The 20,833-nt window shown below is 42.3% G+C and overlaps 1 protein-coding gene across 3 annotated transcripts in view; it reads right to left on the bottom strand.

Annotated features, from left to right (window-relative positions):
- Positions 1 to 1,620: 1,620 nt before the first annotated feature.
- Positions 1,621 to 20,833, bottom strand: part of TSPAN8 (tetraspanin 8) — a 133,139-nt gene continuing 113,926 nt past the window's right edge. For all 3 annotated transcript variants that reach the window (XM_039500122.1, XM_039500130.1, XM_039500115.1), the window contains 7 exons: positions 19,275 to 19,337; positions 15,570 to 15,698; positions 14,169 to 14,243; positions 13,969 to 14,076; positions 7,995 to 8,144; positions 5,859 to 5,942; positions 1,621 to 1,800 (listed from right to left, as the gene is read on the bottom strand). In XM_039500122.1, coding sequence (XP_039356056.1) covers positions 1,747 to 1,800; positions 5,859 to 5,942; positions 7,995 to 8,144; positions 13,969 to 14,076; positions 14,169 to 14,243; positions 15,570 to 15,698; positions 19,275 to 19,337 — 663 coding nt within the window. In that variant the 3' untranslated portion in view covers positions 1,621 to 1,746. The remainder of the gene's footprint in view (positions 1,801 to 5,858; positions 5,943 to 7,994; positions 8,145 to 13,968; positions 14,077 to 14,168; positions 14,244 to 15,569; positions 15,699 to 19,274; positions 19,338 to 20,833) is intronic.

The raw sequence follows: 20,833 nt of genomic DNA, 5'->3' as shown, positions 1-20,833 counted from the left end.
CACCCATCTGCAAAGCTGGTCCACCAGTACATAGGGGCCTTTCAGATTACAGAACAGATTAATATAGTAACCTTCAGACTACAGTTACCAGAATCTCTTAAGGTCCATCCCATATTCCAGATCTCCCTGTTAAAGTCACATACCAAAAATATCTTCCCACATGGCACCACTCCCCTGCCTCTACCAATAACCATTCAGGGTCAGGAAGAATATGTGGTTCAGCAAATTCTGGACGCTCGCTGACTACAGGGAAGGTGCCAATCCTTAATTGACTGAAATGGATATGGCCCTGATGAATGCTCGTGGGAACCCACAGAACACATCCATAACTCTGACCTCCTGCTCACTTTTCACTGCATCTACCCAAAGAAACCAGGCCCCAAGGCCTCTAGCGGTGGGATGCTGTCGGGATTAGGGCTGCAGCAGAGTCAGTCTTCTGGCAATCCAACAAGCATAGCTGGTCTGTAGTACATTACCTGGCTGATTGCATCACCTGACTGGTAGGAAGGGCAGCTGGCTGGCTTTAAGCACAGCAGCAGCTTCCTTCCTGCTCAGTGTCTATTGTGCCATTCCAGTCCCTGTAGCAGCAGACTTCCAATCCCTGCTCCTAACCTGCATCAGCTCTGGTTCCCCTTCAGTTCCTGTCTCTCCAGAGCTGATGATCCACGACTCTGATTGCCCTCCAGCTCTGGCATTTGGCTTCTGTCCCTCCAGCCTTGACCCTGGGCTTGTTCCTGGACTCTGCTCACCCTGGATCCAGCTCTAACCGGTAGGCAAAACTCTCTCTTTAACCAGCAGGCCAGACTGCCTATGGCCCAATCTCTAGCACTCCCATTAATTTCAAGGTGCTTTTTAAAATCCCACCAGGTGCCTATCAGCATCTCTAAGTACCTAAATACCCTTATAAAACTGGCACTTAATGCCAAGTATATTCACGTAATGTGTTCAGTCTGAATGAATTTATCTTTTCCCATTTTTCTCTTGCCAACCTGCTTCTGCAGAACTAGCTGCCTTGCTTAGACACTGTAGATGAAATCCTGGCCACCTGAAGTCAATACAAGTTTTGCCATTGATTTTAATAGGCACCAGGATATCACTCTTTATGCAGACTTGGAAAATACTTGTCCCTAAATCCAACTTCTCATTTTGGAAAGCAGCCCCGAGACCTCTCAGTGTCCATGTTACATGCCAAGGTGCTAATTTAAACATCCCTAAGGAGATATATATTTCCTATTTGAGAAAAAATTGAGAATCCCCAAAATGACAAAACTTTCTCCATAATACTTTACATGGCATCAAATTGACCTGTGATACTAGTTATAAAAGAAACACTGCCCCACAAGCAATACTTCCTGGAATCATGTGATTCTCAGCATCAGCAAACCATTACAATGTCATTTGCAGATTTTTCAGAGGACTCTGCTGTGATTAGTGCAACACTGTGCAGACACATTGTCTGATAAATTAAAAATTTCAACATCACTCAAAGAAATCTACACACAAAATGAGCTCATCAAAGTTGTAAAGACATTTATTGCAAATAAAAATCCACATTCACATCATTAATCTCATTAATTTTAAGGAGATCGTTTTACATGAAGAATCTGTATTCATCGGGGCTGCTGCTTTTATCAAAACAGCTGCTTGTGACATGTGTGTATTTATTTAAATGTGGCAAGCCAAATACCTATCTAACTATACAAGTTTTGATTTGGCTGAGGACATAGTTCTGACACTTCCATTGTTTCATTTTCTCTGGATCTGACAGTACAGGCTCATCGAAAACCCCAAACCAACAATCTGGAAAACAAAGACATTTATGGTATTACTTGGCAGTCCTGGAAATCCCTACATAGAATTGATACACAGTGAGAATATTTTGTTTGCAAATGTCTTGGATTTACATGCAGACTAAATCTGTGGTGGAGTAGATTTTTTCCAATGACTCTCACTAGAAGCATGACTCTAGAGTATTGGGATTTTAATGAAATCAGTATGTACCACAGGTAAGATTGCAGAAAAGATGGAAGACTTAAACTTTGTTTAAAAAACATAATGGCCCATGTTGATGGGGGACCCTTCTTTAGACATGGTATTTTTAAATACAGCTATTCATTTTTATTTTCTAAATTTCTGGAATAACTTCTCAGACTCTGTAATATACCAAGATTTTAGTTTCTTTGACATCTTCTATCTTTTCTATTTTTACCTTTTGTGTGTTTCATTAGCTTTTATATTATATCTATACACACACACTATATACATATGTACTCAGACACCCCTATCATTTTGGGTGCTAAATAGTCACATTACAAATATTTTAAATTTACCAATAGTCTGATCAAGCCAGAAATGTTGCATCTATTAAAGAACTAGCTGACTGAAATAAAATCTGACTAAGGCGCAGTTTTGTTGCAGGAATTACTGGGTGAAATTCTGTGCTGGGGTTATGCAGGAGGTCAGATTATGTTGGTATGCATACTTCCAGCTCATGCTGAAATAAATTTGTTAGTCTCTAAGGTGCCACAAGTACTCCTGTTCTTTTTGCAGATTATTCAGTGGTTCTCAACCTGCGTCCTACAGGCAACTTGCGGCCCAGTCAGCACAGAGCTGCGGCCGATGTGACATCCTCAGGGCCATAGAGGTACTATTTGATGCAGCCCACATAACACAAAGGTTGTGTAAATAAGTTGAGAACCAATTAGATGATCCCTTATGCCCTTAATTTATCACTATATGAAGTGTTAAATAAAAACAGGAAAGATCCAAATAGTCATTTATGAAGCAACTAAACAACAGTGTTTAACTTTTTCAAGAAATTTACAATGGAGAACATAGAGAATATACAGATCTAAAGCCAGACAAGGAGACAAATTCATTAGTGGCTAGTATAAGCCACATAGGCATATTCACTTGTGTCTGTGTTGATTTTGGTCCAACATCCCCAATTCAAGGAGATTATGGTCTAATTTATACAAATATCACAGTGAGTAAATGTTTCGGTATGCCGATAGCAAAAATAAGAGACAAGGAGAAGCTTTGGAAGAGCACTTGTTGAGTTTGGTTGGGGGTTGGTTAAGCAAGTGCGCTTTTAATGGCTATCATTTGAGATGCCATAACACATTAACATCTTGATGGCAGAACTTCAGCGGATATAAAATGTCATAGATTCGGTGACGTCAATGGAGCGATGACAATTTGCACCAGCTGAGGATCTTTCCCTTGGATTTTTGTTTGTTTGTTTTTTAGTCCTCTCATGATCAAGAGAGACAGCAACAACGAACAATGCCCAAATGGAGAACGGTGGCAGACTGTTGGCTGGCTTCTGACCTAGCAGTTACTCTCAGCCTTGCCCCTGATCTAGCCATGGAGGGGCAATTAGTGATACCAACTGGATGTAATGGAGTGAAAGTGACTGACCCCCGTTAATCCTGCAGAGGATTAATTAAACACAGCTGAGTGGAGAAGGCCCAGAAGAGAGGAGGTATGGAGTTCCCACTCTCTATGGGAAGGGGTTTGGGCAAGTAGACTGAGGAAAGCCACAGTGATAGAATTGATCCCTGTGGGGGGCAGGCCCTGGAAAGGGGACAAGATCCAGGGAGAGACCATACAGGAGAGAAGCAGCAAAGAGTCCTGTGGCACCTTATAGACTAACAGACGTTTTGGAGCATGAGCTTTCATGAGTGAATACCCACTTCGTCGGATGCATCCGACGAAGTGGGTATTCACCCATGAAAGCTCATGCTCCAAAACATCTGTTAGTCTATAAGGTGCCACAGAACTCTTTGCTGCTTTTACAGATCCAAACTAACACGGCTACCCCTCTGATACATACAGGAGAGAAGACTCTCCTATGGAGACAAACCCACAGAGTAGGTCCTGTGGTTGAGTAGCTCTGAGGTAGAGTTTCTACATGCTGCAGAAGACTTCAGTAGCCCAAGAGGGCAGAAGAATTATTCAGATATTTGGATTTTCATTTGGACCTTTTGGTTACCCTGGAGGGGATTTGAACTTTATGTGACTTGGCTGGAGGACTGAGGCACGGAAGAGCCAGCGCGAGGCAGACGGTCAGTAGGCAGTGCTGGAAACGAGGACCCCGTGCAGCATCGCACCCTGACACAAAGGTGTGCTATGCGTTGCAAGTCATGTCAAGCACTTCAGCTGTACTGAATGTTTCCTTCTTACTATTACTTTCCTGGACATGGATTTTTTAGGTTGGGGCTCCTGCCCACTATTAGGCCAGAGAGAATAATTCTCTGCCAAAGCAATGCTATAATTTAAAAACCTTTTCAGTCTGAATTATGGATTCAGTACATGCAAAATGCTCTTTGTCATCCTCAAGCATCTAATTTCAGGGGGGGGAAACTACAAAGAAGTAATACAAAAAATGTGAAATAATGGAATGAGGCAAAGCAATTAAGTCCCCTGTTTCTTAGGCATAGACAGAACCTAACATTAGTCAGGTGGTTAACTAGATAACATCACTTTTCCCCCCTCATTCCTTTAGAGTAAATGTATTGTGTCATTGTTCAGTAAATGAAGAAACAATTGAAATAAGTAGCCCAAACATTCCAATTGTATAGTCTGCTCTTTACCTGTTTAAATTTCCTCTATGGGGGAACTGTGTCCTCAGAACAATAATTCCACATCATAATCTCTCTATTATGTGAGGGCTGCAATTTAGTTACAATTGAGATTAATGTAGCTGGCCTGAACTCTTGACAATACAAAGCTTTCTTAAATCAATGTATTTAGAAAGACAAGGTCGATAACTTTTTTTGGACCTGATCCAAAGCCCATTGGAAGGTCTGTTGACTTCAGTGGACTTCAAATCAGGGCCCATTAAAGCAATTTTTTTAAAAAAAGGTTGAATTTCAGGTTCCAGCAAGTAGTAATAGCTGAAATTGAGAAGGCTCAGGGTGACAGACTGGTTCAGATGAGCACCCCAAAGTTCAGACCAACTTCCAGCTCAGCTAGAAATCCCATAAGGATGGGTTCTCTTGTGAAATTTCTACCATTTCCTCTATCTAGTTGGGCCAGAAATAGAACAAGAATAGCATCTCTTTTGGTATTTTTGGCCCCTCTGTTTCTGCTGCTGACAAGAACCAGAAAATAAAAACACACATGAAAGTGAGAAAAGAAAAATATTAAAAAAAAACCCAAAAAACTCTATGATGGGGCTACTCTATAGATCCACCCACCGTGAGCAAGCGGGTAGGAAAGGAAGGGGTGGCAGGAGAATCTCTCGTTCTGCCACTTCACTGCCAGACAGCATACATAGGACTGGAAGGAACCTCCTGGTTCATCAAGTCCACTTATTTGCTATTGCAGGCAACCCTGTCATATAATCCCATTCAGACTCCATTTTAAAGCTATCTTGTTTGCCCCCATACCCCTAGTGGGAGGCTGTTCCAGAACCTCACTCCTGTCGTGGTTAGAAACCAGCAACTGTCCAGATGCATAGTAAGTAAACTATTCTCCTCCCAGCAAGTGGGGGGAATAGGGAGAGGACTGTGACTCTCCCCGATATGCTGCTGGGGTTATGCAGCTACGTACCGGCTCTTGCTCAAGGCCAATTGTAAAGTTACAATTTAGCCCTTAGGCTGTAAATTCTTTGCAGGAAGTGGGATGTGCAACCTGTTTGTACAGCACTCACCATGGTAGGGTCCTGATCCTGAGGTCTTGAACCTTACTGCAATATAGCTAAATACTAAATGATAGTACAATTCGGGATGAGGTTAAAGCCAATTCACTCTTGCCTAATAGTAGAGCAATCCAGGTATTTTAATCCCAGTCCCAGCATACTTTCAAATGCAACACTTTGCTTGTCATCTAGTAAATATTTTAATGATTTATACCTCAATAAATGCCAGTCCAAATGCGATCCCCATGAGTATGACCATATGGTGTTTGAAGAAATCAATTACCACAACGCTACAAGGCTGAAAGAAAAGATTAATTATGAGTAATAGAAGATCATTAGGAGTACAGCCTCTAAAATCATTGGCTGCATGGGATAGCACTGGCCAAAAAGGTAATCCACCATGTGCAAGAGAAGCTGTTCCAATTTGCTCTGGTTTGTTACAAAGACAAAGAGTCCACCTGCAACCATCCTGTGCTCTGGGAGGAATATCTGCTCTTTGTCTTCCCAAATATGAATCTAGTATCCAAATATACATGTACGGTAAAGTTTCAGAATAAAAGACACTGCTTCTGTGTCTAGGGTTTGTGATACTGCCACATGCAAAATGAAGTAAAAATATAATTTACTCTTATTTTCTCTGTCTAATCCCTTTTTATTAGAGAGGGGCCAAAGCTGTGAAGTTTGGGTCTGGAAGTGAGTCAATTCCCCATTACACTGATATTTGCATTTGTTATTCCAGGTCAGGTTTATTACAGGCTCAGAGCAGGATGATTGGACATGGAGACACATTTAAATCCAAACTTCTGCAGATGTTCGAGGGGCTCAGGCTGGAAGTGGGATGGAGTGAGAAATTCAGATCTGGAGTTCCAGTTGGAGCCTCTCTGTATTTTTTTATAAATGTACATATGCCTGTTCTTATCATGACTACATTTGCTCAAGTTGGTGACTAACTGCTCTTGCAAACTGTGGTGAAGACCAAGTGAGGCCCAGAGCCATCAAAACTACAGGGACCCTCCACCATCACCACTGTCTCCTGCCCGACATGTGGATGGACTTTCTTTCACCCTATTTTCTCCCCAGTGATAAACATGTTTATCTTTCGTTCAAAAAGGCTTTAAATTTGCAGCAAGTCTCAAAATGGTGGGTTTGTTTCACAAGAATCCTGCCAATATCCACTCTTGCCAATAAAATTTGGTGGTTTGCACAGGGAATTTGTCTTGCACCCACAATAATTCATCTATATTTTCATGCTTGTATTCTCTGGGTCCATTTAGACCCTGGCTGAACTTTGGCCAAAGAGGAACATACCATTTGTTATTTCTGAATGTTAGAACTTGACTCTGCCACCCTACACACCTGCTGAATATACCCTTATTCACAAGCAGCTTTCCTTCAGTGACACTACTCGAAGAATGAATTAGTACTCAGCATAAATAAGGGCGGCAGAATCTGGCAATGAACTTCAATATTTATAAAAATCTAGCCCCCAAATTTGATATTTATAGAAATCGGCTATATAGTAGATGTAGATAATGGCAAAACCAGACATGTTGTACCACTAACTTTCTAAAAATGCAGACATTTTATGCCTGTTTTCACTATTTTTCTCTGGATTTGCAGAGTTCTAATTTCTATGTAATGAGACAGATAAATCTTGAAATAGATGAACTGAGTTCCCTTCTCCCACCCTCCAATTTTTGTCTGAATCTCTCTTTGCTGCCTGTCATCATGCACCCTGTCTTACTGTTATAATTAAATGCTGAAAGCTTTTCCAAGGGGTACAGCTGGGGGAAATGGCCCCTCAAGTGTGCTGTCAGAAAACATGCAGCATTTCCTTCCAGCGGATTCTATAACTGAGCGTGAACCTTTTAAAAAGAGATTAACAATCTCTTACATTGAAGCCTTTTATCCTGAAAAATTCTTAAGTACTTTAAAAGCTATGGGTCAAATCCTGGGCAAACATGTCTGACAATATAGTTATCTTATTGTGTGGAATCCGGACCCTGAGGTGAGAGAGGAGGTGAGTAATCCCCATAGCAATATGGAGCTGTCACTAAGGCCTCCTGTCACTCAGAATCTTCACTGGTGACCACAAGCTGGGAACCCAGACAGGCTGCAGAGGTCCTTAGGGCACTGAAGAAAGGCAGGCATGGCAGGGGGAGTAGGCAGCAGCCAACAAGCATTCTGCACTTCATAACTGCTGGAGGAGAGGAAAATTTAACTAAAGAAAACAGGACAAACCCTTTTCCTTTTCAAAAGTATCAGAGGCTCTTTAATGACCATGCAAAGCAGACAGAACCTCGCTCTAAACCTCTTTTTGGAAAGTGCAATATGTAAAAATTGTACTTACCTTTTTATAAATATATCTGTTAGAATAAAAGATGCAGAGATCTGTATTTTGGTCTTTCTGTGCACACTCACAGATCTTAAAATTACCATAAGGAGAATTAAAATTGCTTCCCCAGTCTTCATATCCCTTCACCAAACCACAGCACTGATTCTGTAAAAGAGGAGAAATGGAGGGGTGAAAGGGAAGAATGGTGACTGAAAACAAGTCACATAAATCTGTTTCATGATTGCAAACCTTACCAAGACATCGCACATCTAAGAGGCCCTTTGTGTACATGTATCAGTGTCTTCTATCAATAATCAGAATGGCAGGTGAATTGTAGTCAATAAATAAAGAGGATGATGAAGGAACAGATTTCCAATATACAATAAGAAAGAATCGGTAACATGGCTTTGGATTAATGACGGCATGTGCCACAACATAGCATGTAACAATGTTGGATGTTTTCAGAATTATGTTTTTTCCCTGCATTTTATATTTGTATGTTAGACATAGCCAAAGTATTTCACATGTGAAAAAAAGCCAACCTGGAAAAAAGACAATACAGACATATAAAAATGTGATAGCTAGAAAAATAACTATCTTAATGGATGGGTATCCCATGAACCTAGCCATGGGCCAGAGAGGCTAGGGATTTGTTTTGGGTTTAAAAACCTAAACAAGGTGTGGTTGTGGTTCAGGTTCTATTTTATCCAAACCATCAAAGTGCAGGGGTGGAGGTAGGACATCACAAAGTTCTGGTTTTAGCTCTTCTCTGTTTTAAAGGGCAGCTGGAACCACTCATCTTGTAGACATGCAAACGTCATGGGACATCATAAAACAATCATGATTAACTAAAAAACAGAGCCACTATGGCTCTACCTCTACTTTTTCCAGAGAGACTCCTCACCCCTCCTGGGGGCTGTCTGTGATATCATAAGCAATGGGTTGGGTGAGCAATAGGAGCGGGCAGCACAAGCTGTCTAAATGTCTGGCTGCCATTCCCCTAGCATCCCTGGCAGTGTTCAGAAGAAGAGTCTTTAAGCTCATCCCCTAAAGTCATGTGCTCATATGGACCAGGCAATGCACACCCAGGCATAATAAGAATGAATGGTTCTGAGCACTAGCTGCTCTGTGGTGAATGGCCTGTCCCTTGATGCAAATGGGAGTTGTGAATATTCTGCACTTCTCAGGAGGCATCTTTCAGAATCAGATGCATCTTGAATATTCCACCTTTTGGTGTTAGGCATGCATGGATATGAGCCTGGACATAAACCCACAGAAAGAACCTCTCTTTTTATCCTGTTTTATCTCTTTCTCTTTTACAATAAAATATAGCATTACATGACTTTCTAATAAGGGAGAAAATATTTCAAATAAGCAACACATGGTTAATGTTCCATAAGATATGCTAATTTTTCTTTATGACTTATATAGTCCCTGACAGGCTCCCTTATCCCAGGAGTAAATTTGCCACTACAGACTGGTGGCTGATTTTAAAATAGTAAAGGTTGGAGTAACAACTTTCCTTCAAAATATCTTCAGCTTGGAACCAATGGCCCTCCACCCTCTTTTAAAGCATCTTATCTCACTGGTAGTGCTGTCACTGGGTGACATTTGTCATGGCAAAATAGTGTCTGTCATTCTTTGAGTGCTGAAAAGATTATACAGATTGCATATCTAGGTCGCTGCCATAGCTGGTTTGAATGGGGAGTGCAGCCAGATAGAGAAAGAACTTCCCTTAGATAGAAAACCTTTTAATGCTGGGCGTGGTCTCTCCCTTGACGCAGGAGTCTGCCAGCTCTGAGTTATTGCCTCATTAGAGACCTGTAAAGTGAAGACCTCAGACTGGGGAAGGAAGGGAGGGTTAGAATTAGCAGAGCTTGTTATAATGTTATTGTTCTTTGTTTTGAATCCTCCTTAATAAAGTCTTTATACAACGTTTGCTTTCTCCCATAAACCCATTATGTTGTCATTCCAGCATCGCTTGGATCCATCATCATTTATTTTAAATAAGATATCAAATTTCAATTAACACTGGTAAAATGGTGTGTTATACGTAGCTCTGTGACGGGGTATACAAACCCCACACTGGGACGGAAGAGGTTAAAGGACTAGATTGGGTCCAGGTAGCCCCGCCCTACCAATCCTGCAGAGCATGCTCCAACTGGAGACAGGGTTGAAAAGGGAGCAACCCAGCTCAGAAAGGGGAGGCTGAGGAAGAATGAAGACTGCCCTGAAGGCTTCTGCAAAAAAGGGGCTGGAGAGGCCTCCCTGAAGGCACAGTGCTGTATGCACAGCCCAGCCAGCGCTGGCCATTTTTGGTTTCCTTTTTCTTTTCCCCTTATCTGGGATCAGAAGCTGAGGGGAGGAAACTGTGTTAGGAAGAGACCCAGGTAAGGGCCCCTCCCAGAGGCCCAATGCTAGTGACTCTTCTAGGCAACAGGGCCAGAACCTCAGTATAAGTGAGAAGGCCACAAGCTCCTCCCCCCTTTCCTCCTCTTCCCGTGTGGCCCAACCCTGCTCCTCCTCTTTCCCTCTGAGGCACGATTCCATGGCCAGGACAGAAGCTGGAGCCAGGCTGTGGTAAGAGCTGCCCAGGGAGCCCGGGCTGCTGTGAGAAGCCCCAGACCTTCCACTTGCTGCGGGTGGGGGTCAGGGTGCCTGAAAGCAGCCCCGAGCCCATGTCTCTGCCCTCTCGGGCACTCCACCCATGGCAGCTGAAAGGTTTGGGGCTCCCCACAGCAGCTTAGGTTCCCTGGGCAGCTCTTATCATGGCCCGGCTCTGTTCCGGCCTGGCCAGGGCCTCAGGGGGAAGAAGAGGAGCAGTGGGTGGGGCCTCTTGGCAAGGGGGTGCTAGGGCCCACCTCAACCCCATCCCCTCTGGGAAGAGGCTGGTGCCTCCGGCAGGGGCTGTGCTTGACGGCAGGGGAGATGATCACCTTATCAGCTCCCCGCACCAGGAAGCGCAGCCCCTGCTGCCACCGCTCCGTGCCTGCCCAAGGCTTGCAGTTTAGGGGGCGGAGCAATGCAACCCCCAAACTATACCCATGTTAAAAATTGGGAGGCCATGGTCCCCTTGCCCCTCCCCTAGTTCCAGCATCCCTGCTCCTAGGGCCCTGGGTCAGAGCCCAATGTAGTGGGTGGACCTGGACTCTCCTACCACTGCCGCATGACCAAGCAAGTGCTAACCACTAGGCTCCTTGGCTCACCAAGGACCCCTTTACAAGTTCCTTCTTTCATTGAGTGTTTAGAAGAAATAAAAACATTTTAGCTAAAACAAAGTACTTTAAATTCCATCCTTCTGTATCATGTTTGTGTTGGAAAGGAAGTTTTTCTGAAGGTAGAGAAAAATACTGAGACATTTCAGGCATCACTTAGGTGAGAAACTGAACAATCATTGCCAGTCTAAACTAACGCAGATGCTACAGATAAGTGTTTCACCTATAGAGAGTAACCAAAGCCTTTGAGCAGGTGAGGCACTTTTTATACTGAGAATATCTTTAGTATTTTTAAGAAGAAAATGAAAATGTTATTTATATTTTATGCCCAGCACTGGCCAAATTCTAAGGTCTTTTATTAGTTACTGTGTCCTTATGCAGGTAAATTCCAATAAAAGTTCTAAGGTAGAGTTTAAAGATAGAGGGTGGTGACAGAATTGCAATCTAGCCTAGGGATGAATCTGCATTTGAGCACAGAGAGTTCAAATTGCATCCCTCATGTCCCCATAGCTGTGAATCAGGTCTGTTTTCTCCAGAGAAGATAAGGACCACCAGCACAGCAGCCAACAAACCTAGCATTATCTGAGGTATTCAGAATGCTCAGTAGAGACAGCTCCAAGATGCAAAGTTTGGTTCTTTGTCTGACTTTCCCTGACTTTGAGCAGTGTTTGAATCTAGGAATTTAGTCTATCACTTTATTCAGAGTGACAACTTTTAGATCTGGATCCAAATCCAAGATACTATTAGACTGTTATCAAGTCACCTCTTAACCTTCTCTTTGTTAAACTAAATAGATTGAGCTCTCTGAGTCTGTCACTATAAGGCGTGTTTTCTAAACTATTATTCATTCTTGTGGCTCCTCTCTGAACTATCTCCACTTTATCAACAGTCTTCTTGAATTGTAGGCACAAGAACTGAGCACAGTATTCTAGCAGTAGTCACACCAGTTCCAAATACAGAGGTAAAATAACCTCTGTCTTTCTATTTGAGATTCCTAGTTTATGCATCCCCAGATTACAATAACTTTTGTAAGAAGCTATATGGGAAACAAATATTTACTAATGGGCTCCTCAGTCTAGAAGAGAAAGGTATAACACAATCCAGTGGCTGGAAGCTGAAGCTAGACAAATTAAGACTGGAAATATATATACATTTTTGAGAGTGAAGGTGAACCATTGGAACAATTTACCAAGGGTCATGATGGATTCTTCATCACTGACAATTTTAAGTCAAGATTGCTTTAGGGATTATTTTGGGGAAGTTCTATGGCCTGTATTAAACAGGAGACCTGATAATCACAATGGTCCCTTCTGGCTTTGGAATCTATGAAACAAAGGCTGGATATGCTCAAATTCAGAGGCTTGGTTCAGGTATCTCTATAATGGTCTGTATTTGGTTATAGGCTGCAGACCCTGTACTCTCCATAGCAGTAAGAACAAAGCTTACAAAATCAACAGAATGAGTATGTAAACCCTGCAAAAGAGAGACAATACCTCTGGAACTTCTAAACTCAATAGATAATATCTGTGATCTTGTAAGCTCCATAGTGGTATAACGAGTGCAGAGCTTACATGGGCCTCAGGAAGGGGCTGGAGACCTTTCAAGGAACAAGTGAGTCTGCAGACCTTGTAAATTCTCTTGGCAGCATGTGAAGACCTTGAAAGCTTTTTATTCATGGCTTTCTATGTTACTTACAAGAACTGCTGGGTGCTTCAAATTTTCTTGAGTAAGGGTGTTTGGATGAAGAAATTTACAGTATCTGTAGGCACAGGGCAGAGTTTGTAATCTTTGAACCAAAGTTATTTGGTTTATATAGCTCAAACTTAAGTTCTTTGAACCAGATAATTTAATTTATGGATCTTAGATACATAATATCCAGACTTTATAAACTCACATGGTCCTTAAGTGATTTACAAACTTTACATGGAACTTTGAAGTTCAAATAGTTGTAGTAAATGAGTCAACCATAAAACTTTCTAAAATATAGCTCAGTAGTTCTGAGAAAAAACAAAAGAATATAACAAAGTTGGAATTTCTACACAAGCAGATATGATATTCCTAAAAAAAGGAGTGAGATAATTACCAAGCATTCTCTTTTCTTCAAATGCTCATGTATCAAAAATGCTTAGTGCTCTGACAACACGCAGGTACTTAGATAATACAATAAAGTCAATGGGATAAAGACAGAGATACCAAACTTCCTCAAAATGTTCCTCTAGAAAGAGACTTTCAGAAAGTTAAAGGATGACTCATATGTAAGCCCCTAGTCAGTGGCTCAGACTCTATTGGCGGGAGGGAGAGAGGGAACGGGGGACTGGGCATGAGGAACTGCATAGTGGTGGATCCAGTAAATATTCTAAACCAGAGACAACATGTGGGGCAGGGCAAGTGGGGTCATGTGTATCCCCAGATTTGCTGCTTGGCTTGTACTGAGCATGCTCACATGGACTTTACATGCTCAGTAGCATCTGCTGAAGCATCTGCCCTCACTCTGCTCCCCCCCCACCCCACTATCGGCAGATACAGGTTGTCTGTGCTAAACCCCTACTCTCAATTCTTACACAAACACTGCTGCAGGGAAATCATCACAGGAAAGAACTCCAAGCCACACAAAGAGAATAGAATCCCCCTGTACAGTTTTTCAGCTGCATTTAGGGCAGTTTATGCTTTTTCAGAAGGGTGATACTCAACTCTGTGGCAGTATAGTGATAAAACAAGGATTAACTCTGCATCAGATGCAACAGACGAGACAGATAAAACCTGCCTTCAATTACCATTTTCTCAAACTTCTGAAACTTCTCTTGAAATACTTGAGAATCCTGAGTGACAGCTTGCAACTTCTTTGCCTCCTCGAAAAGAGTCTTGTTAAGTGTTGTTTCTATCTGGAAATCCAAGCGATATTATATTACAATAGTTCATACTATATGTAAAATATTGCAAAGAATTCAGCAAATGTGATTGAACCATACAGTACCTGAGACTTATACACTGCTCCCAAAATACCTGCTACGACCTGAAGAATCAGGATCAAAAGCAGTCCAATAAAAAACTAGCAAGAAAACAAAGAAGGAAAAAGTTAATACTTTTGACCAGCAAAAGATCATTTCTTCCAGATTGGTGTCAAATTATTATTTACATGAATGGAAACTTTGGTAGAGTAAATTTACATCCTGGTTAGAGCTGATCAACGTATTCATCCTAACTCAGTTTGAGACAAAAATTGCCCTTTTTCTGTACACAAATGCCCTGGACCAGTGTAAGGGGTGATGTAGTGTTTCACTGTTCCAGGAGGAGCATTGGGAGCTGTTATGTCTCATGCAGGCACAATCTATCCGAAGACTGCTAAGTTCACATGGGGACTGCATATTGTGCTCTATCCATTGGCATGGTACAGATTGCTGCCTTCCCCAGTACAAATGTTTTGTGCAGCTCCATGTGTGACATTTTATGCAAATGATGTAATGCATTAATTTGCATATTTGGACAAACCAATCCCATAATCTTCAAGTTGTGGTGAATATACTTGCATTGGTGCGTCTCTCCCCTCCCAGCTTCATAGCTTCATAGTACATAGCAGCTGTGGTTAAGGATGCTGGGTAGATGGCTTGGTGCTGGGTAAGGCAAGCTGCGGGTGGGGGGAAGTCAGGTGTGACCTGGGGGCTATCTGAGGTGACTGGGTGGGGGAGTGACAGTGGTGGGAATCTGGGGGAAGATTGGCAGGGGGAAGCTGAGTGGGAGTTGGTTGGGGAGAAAGCTGGGAGCTGGCTAAGGGCTTTCTGGACCCAGTACTGGGTCCCCCTCACCTTCTGTTCCCACGCGGTTGCCACTAATTGCTCCTTCCCCTCTGGGATCCAGAAGAGGGAGAAGGGCGAGGGGAGGCATAGTGCCCACAGTGTCCTGGCAGACAGGACCAGCTTCAGGCCCATTCCCACAGCTGTCAGAACCAATGACACCTCAATAGGGCTGAAACAATTTGAGTGTCACACCAGATGCATGACACTTGGCAGCTATACCCATACACCAGCCCTGCTCTGTGTAAACTATCCTTTGGGATAACTTCTTCCGGGATTTGATGGAGTTAGCAGTTCCAAGAGTGAAAGGACTGCTATCATGGGAGGCCGCTAAGCAGCCACAATATGGCCCAATATTTTTGGAAACCCTCCAGACCCTGTTTATGGAAGTTGCTTTTGTCAGACAGTGAGAGGCATCCCACCATGCACTGGGTGGAATGGTTCCAAACAGTTAATACAAATAATCATTTGATCAAGCAGAACTGCCCCAGATTACAACCAGTCTCATTTGCAAGGAACTTTTCCACCAGCCCTAACTTTAGTTTGAAAAGTTTAGGCAAAGGTTTTTCTTTCTGTGACCCTACCAAGATCAGCATGCACTGACTTTCCTTCATTGCACCACAGCACCCCAGGAAACCAAGGACCATAATGATGGAGCCCACTGCTATCATCAGGTCAACAGCTGAAAACAGGCTACTATCTAAATTGAGATCCTGTAGAGAGAGAAACAAAAACTCAGCTGTAAGAAAATCCTTTCTAGAAGAAGGGAAATTTGTTAGATAACCTGATCTACCTCTCCCTCCCCATTCCACACACACACCCCCGCCCCCGAAAAGAGGGTGACTTTGTAGTTGAGGATAGAGAACTGTTATGTATGGATTAATCAATCAGCGTGACATTCTCTCATGAGTAGAGGACACCCCTAAGACCTATGGACCTATTTCAGCCCTATTTTGAGAGTTTAAGTAGCAATTAGCAGTCCATTGTCTTTGTGCTGGCCCTCTGCACAGGAGTGAATTTCACCTTTAGTGAATAAACAAAGGTCTTTTGTCTTAAATATGATTTGTTCTATTTTCAGCCAATAAATATTTGTTTTTACTACATGTAGAAAAAAAATGATTACCTGGAAAAGTTCTGTTATTAATCTAGTGTTGTGGGAAAAAAAGTTCTTCATGACAATCCCAGAAATGCACTCACTTACTCTGTTGCACTTCCTGTGAGAGCACTATTCAGAATAGTACTGGATACACAAGAGGGCAAGGTCAGATACATTTTTCCAAGGCTTCTATTTGTTTTAAACTGTTTCCTCAGTATTACTCTAAGGGATGGTGTCTGTATTTTGATGTGTGTGATATTTAAGCAAACAATTCCTATAATTCAATATAATTAAATATCAATTTATTCAGTTCCAATTGGGCATGAGAAGGGCTGTAGGCCAAAACTGAGAGAAACTTTCAAAGAATATTTTCCTCACTGTTGCCAAGATTAGTAACAATGTCTGGAAATTGTCACATATATCTTCTGACTGAAATAGCAAAGGTGCATATAGACTAGTATAATATGAGAAATGCAGTGTGCTTTACTTTTCCAAGCTGAAAATACTGCAGTAAATACCTATTTACTGTTAGAGAGCTGTATTCATCTACAGCCAAATCCTGAAATTGTTACTCAGTAAAATAGTCAGACAAAATGCACATTGACTTTGAATGGAAACTTTGCCTGAGTGAAGACTGGAAATGATCTGTAAGGACTTCAGGATTTGGTCTCTAACTCTTAATTCTGCAGGCAGCAGTTGAAGCAGTTCATCTATTTAGAACTAGGGATCCAATTCAGGAAAGCACTTAGGTACACACCTAAATACTGTCCTGAATAGAAATGCTTTCCTGACTCGTGGCCTTGCAGAGCACTGTTGTGATTAAGGTGTCCCAGGTATATAAGGCCATTTGGGGAAGTGTGCTGTATAAAGTCAATAAGACAGGTATGGCAACTTGAGCCTCTGTAGAAGATTGGAAGATTCGAGACTGGAACTTGTCTTCTATCCTCTTATGTAATAAAGAAGCTCAAAGCTCTCCACTTCTCCACCACCAATGACTTTATATAAAATATGGCCATACTTCATTGTACCAGGGGACTCTATAACAAATATACAGTGTGTTCTTTCATGTCCACACTCTGGCAAAGGTGGGAGTTCACTCTGAGATTGACTGGCTGCAACACAGCCAGCCACCAGAGGTAGGACGCCAACATATTTTTTTTTTTTTTAAATTGTAAATGTTTAAATGTTGATCAAAGACATATTGTTCTTGACTGATGGGAAAAGTGCCCTGGCTCATGGTGTGGCAACAGACTGGCAATCAGATGTCTTGGCACTTTAATCAGCCCTATAAAATCAACCTGAAGTCAAAAAAATTGTTTCCAACATGGATAGCCATTTTTTTTCACTTCTGGAATCAGTCAAGAAGCATTTTAAGAAAAAAATTACTCACAAAGTCTCAAACCCATTTATCTCCCTCTGACCCAGATTCATGCACTGAAGAAAAGAGTTATGTTTCTCAAGAGTTTGGAGCTGGATGTTTCACCCGCCCCATCCCCATCAATATAGTAAATCTTAAAAGCTCAGAGTACATACTAGTCCGCTAAGCCCCTCTGTGCTATCGAACCAGCCTCCCACTAAGGGAGATTCCTGAGCAGTGGCAGATGGAAGAGTTGCTGTTAGAGTGTGACTCCAATGGAACTTTGCTGTCAGGGACGATTGACAGCAGGTTGCAGGAGGGCCCAGAACCACTGAAGAAGCAAAGGGCCTCCACACAGAAGGCCTTGGCCTCTGGTAGATTCCTCAAGAACCTTAGACCATGGTAGGTGAACTTCCTGATTATTTTGTAAGGAGGGATGGTGGTAGGTGAAAATCCAATGGACTGATCCAGATAAACTCCATGAAGGGGACCTTGGGCAGTTTTCCTCTCCTCTCGTCTCCAGCAGGATTTCTGCAGGAAAGGACTTCATAAGGACTTCTTGATTTTGCTACCTTAGGGCCCTGTACTGCAAATCCTTACTCGTGCAGTAAAAAGGGTTACAGGATCAGGCCTCATATTTTAACAGTTCAACTGAAAACATAGGGAAAATATTTGCCTACATGTAAAGGCTAAAATTGCTCAGGGATTAGACATCCCACTTTTGAGGAAGGGTTAGAAAGCAGAAAATTCACTGGAAAATTCAAAAAGGTTCCTGAGTATACTTATTTCTTTTTCTAAAAAAATTTGGACTGACTTTTGAGGGAACATAAGAACATAAGAACATAAGAAAGGCCGTACCAGGTCAGACCAAAGGTCCATCTAGCCCAGTATCTGTCTACCAACAGTGGCCAATGCCAGGTGCCCTGGTGTGAATGAATGTGGCAGTGATCTCTCTCTCCTCTCTCTCCCATCCATCCCTCCATCCTCCATCCTAGACAGAGGCTAGGGACACCATTCTCTAATATCCTGGCCATTTATGGACTTAGTCACCAGTCCCATTAATTATCAGTCCCCCTTTTAAACATTGTTATAGTAGCCCCCAACCTCCCCCCTCAGGAGGAGTTTCACAAGTACTGTGCGCTGCGAGAAGAGAGAAGAACTTTTTTTTTTTTGTTTTAAACTGCCTATTAATTTAATTTTGGTGACCCCCTTCTATTATTATTAATAAGTAAATAACTTTTTTTTTATCCACTTTCTCAACATCTCTCACATGATTTTATATACCTCTATCATGTCCCCCCTTAGTCTTCTCTTTTCCAAACTGAAGAGTCCTAGCCTCTTTAATCTTTCCTCATATGGGACCCTCTCTAAACCCCTAATCATTTTAGTTGCTCTTTTCTGAACCTTTTCTAGTGCTAGAATAGCACTGTTTGTTATGTGGGTACTGATCTTTCTTCCACATTGAAATCAATGGCCTAATTCCCTTTGACTTCAACGGGAGCAAGATCAGGATCATGTCACACAATAGAAATCTAAGCAGCTTTGCCACCAACACTGTAAACATATATAGTAGTAGTACCATAAAGAAAAGCTCACTGCACACATACCTCTGCAATTGTACCTGACTGATCCCTCTTATTTAATGTTAGAGATCATAATTTGGTTACTACACACACACACACACACACACACACACACACACCAGTCACCTCACAGAAAGGCTAGCAAGCTTATGGAAATTACTGTAGAAAATGAATGTGTGTTTATTAGTGGACCCAGTGCTTTATCATTTTAGGCTGAAAAAAAGTGTTTTTTTGTAGGACAGAATACATTTACCTCCTGAGCAGCTTTGCTTACACGCATCCAGATAGAGACCCCCAGAATAATGCAGCCACACATCTGCAGGGAGAAAACATCAGTAATAATAATATCTAGCTCTCATCTATAGCACTTTCCATCACTAGCACTCAAAGTGCTTTACAAAGGAGATCAGTATCATTATCCCCATTTTACAGTTGGGGAAACTGAGGCAGACAGCGGGGAAGTTCTTTGGCCATGTTTGCCCAGCAGTTCAGTAGCAGAGCTGAGTTTCTGCCCATTAGGTCACACTGCCTCCCTGTACACACACTCAACATCCCCAACTGCACCAGGTACCTGCAGAAATACTGAAATTATCTATACAGCAAAGCGAAAGAAAGATCAACAGCCTACAGCTCAGGATACAGCTTCACAGCCGGAAAACTTCATAAATGGCAGCTGAATTTCCCTCACTCACCCGAGTGGTGCAGTGTGCTGTGCACCAGCTGACTGATGTTCCAATTCCAGAAGTTCCTACAGTTCAGTGATGATTTATGTATGTGGTTTGGGAGACACTTTGTGATCCCATGGGATGAGGGTGTATATAAATATACAATGTTATAATAGTTAGAGAACACAGTGTATATCAGAATTGTAAAAAAAGATAATTTCTCATATCAGGGCCATCCACATGGAGACCCCCTACCCTCAGCAGCCTTTTGTTCCCTGGCACTGTTTCTCTAATGAAACTGCATTACCAGGGACTCCCTCTGCCAACAGCCTTCCCAAGCTGCATTGCCTTTTCCAGATAAGTACTGCAGGACCAGAGAAGGGATGGTGTGCATTCCTTCACCCCCCTTAGCCCACCCACTCTTTCCACTTAGCTTAGCCAATACTTGATCCAATCCAATGGGTTCCAACCCTGCAGACAGCTCTCCACAGACTGGTAGGAAGTGAGAAATAGTTCTGGGTGCAGGACAGGTACATTCCCGTGGGCCCAATATGGCCTAATATTAATGATCAAGTATCAAATATTGAAGTCCTCCCTCACTTTTTATTCAGGTAAACTTGAACTGATTTCATGGTTTTCTTTTTTAATTATGTCCCTGGGAGTCTGACTGGTGACTGAGTAAAATCTGAGAAGGATTTTAGGATTTGGCCCTGAGTGACCCACCCACCCCGTGTTTTTTATTAGCTGCAGTGATTGACTACAAACAACCATGTGCAGATCCTGGTTTCCAAGAATAATATCAGCATTGCATATCAAGCAGGGGTATACTGGACCCAACTGGAGACATGCCCAGCTAGTTGAAAGCATACATCCTGTGGCCTTTCAGATATCCTCCTCAGACCAGAGAAGACTAGGGTGAGCAGACAGCAAATGTGAAAAATCGGGACCGGGGTGGAGGGTAATAGGAGCCTATATAAGAAAAAGACCCAAAATTCAGGACTGTCCCTATAAAATCGGGACATCTGGTCACCCTAGAGAAGACCTTAATGACTGGATGAAGGCTTAGTAGGCAGGCAAAGGGCCTGACTCTCCTCTCATCAACTCTGATGAAACTCAGATTAGAACCACTGAAATAAATATAGTTATA

This window comes from Mauremys reevesii, linkage group 1 (genome assembly GCF_016161935.1).
Source record: "Mauremys reevesii isolate NIE-2019 linkage group 1, ASM1616193v1, whole genome shotgun sequence".
Taxonomy (NCBI): Eukaryota; Metazoa; Chordata; order Testudines; family Geoemydidae; genus Mauremys; species Mauremys reevesii.
This window is presented reverse-complemented; position numbering and strand designations above follow the sequence as displayed.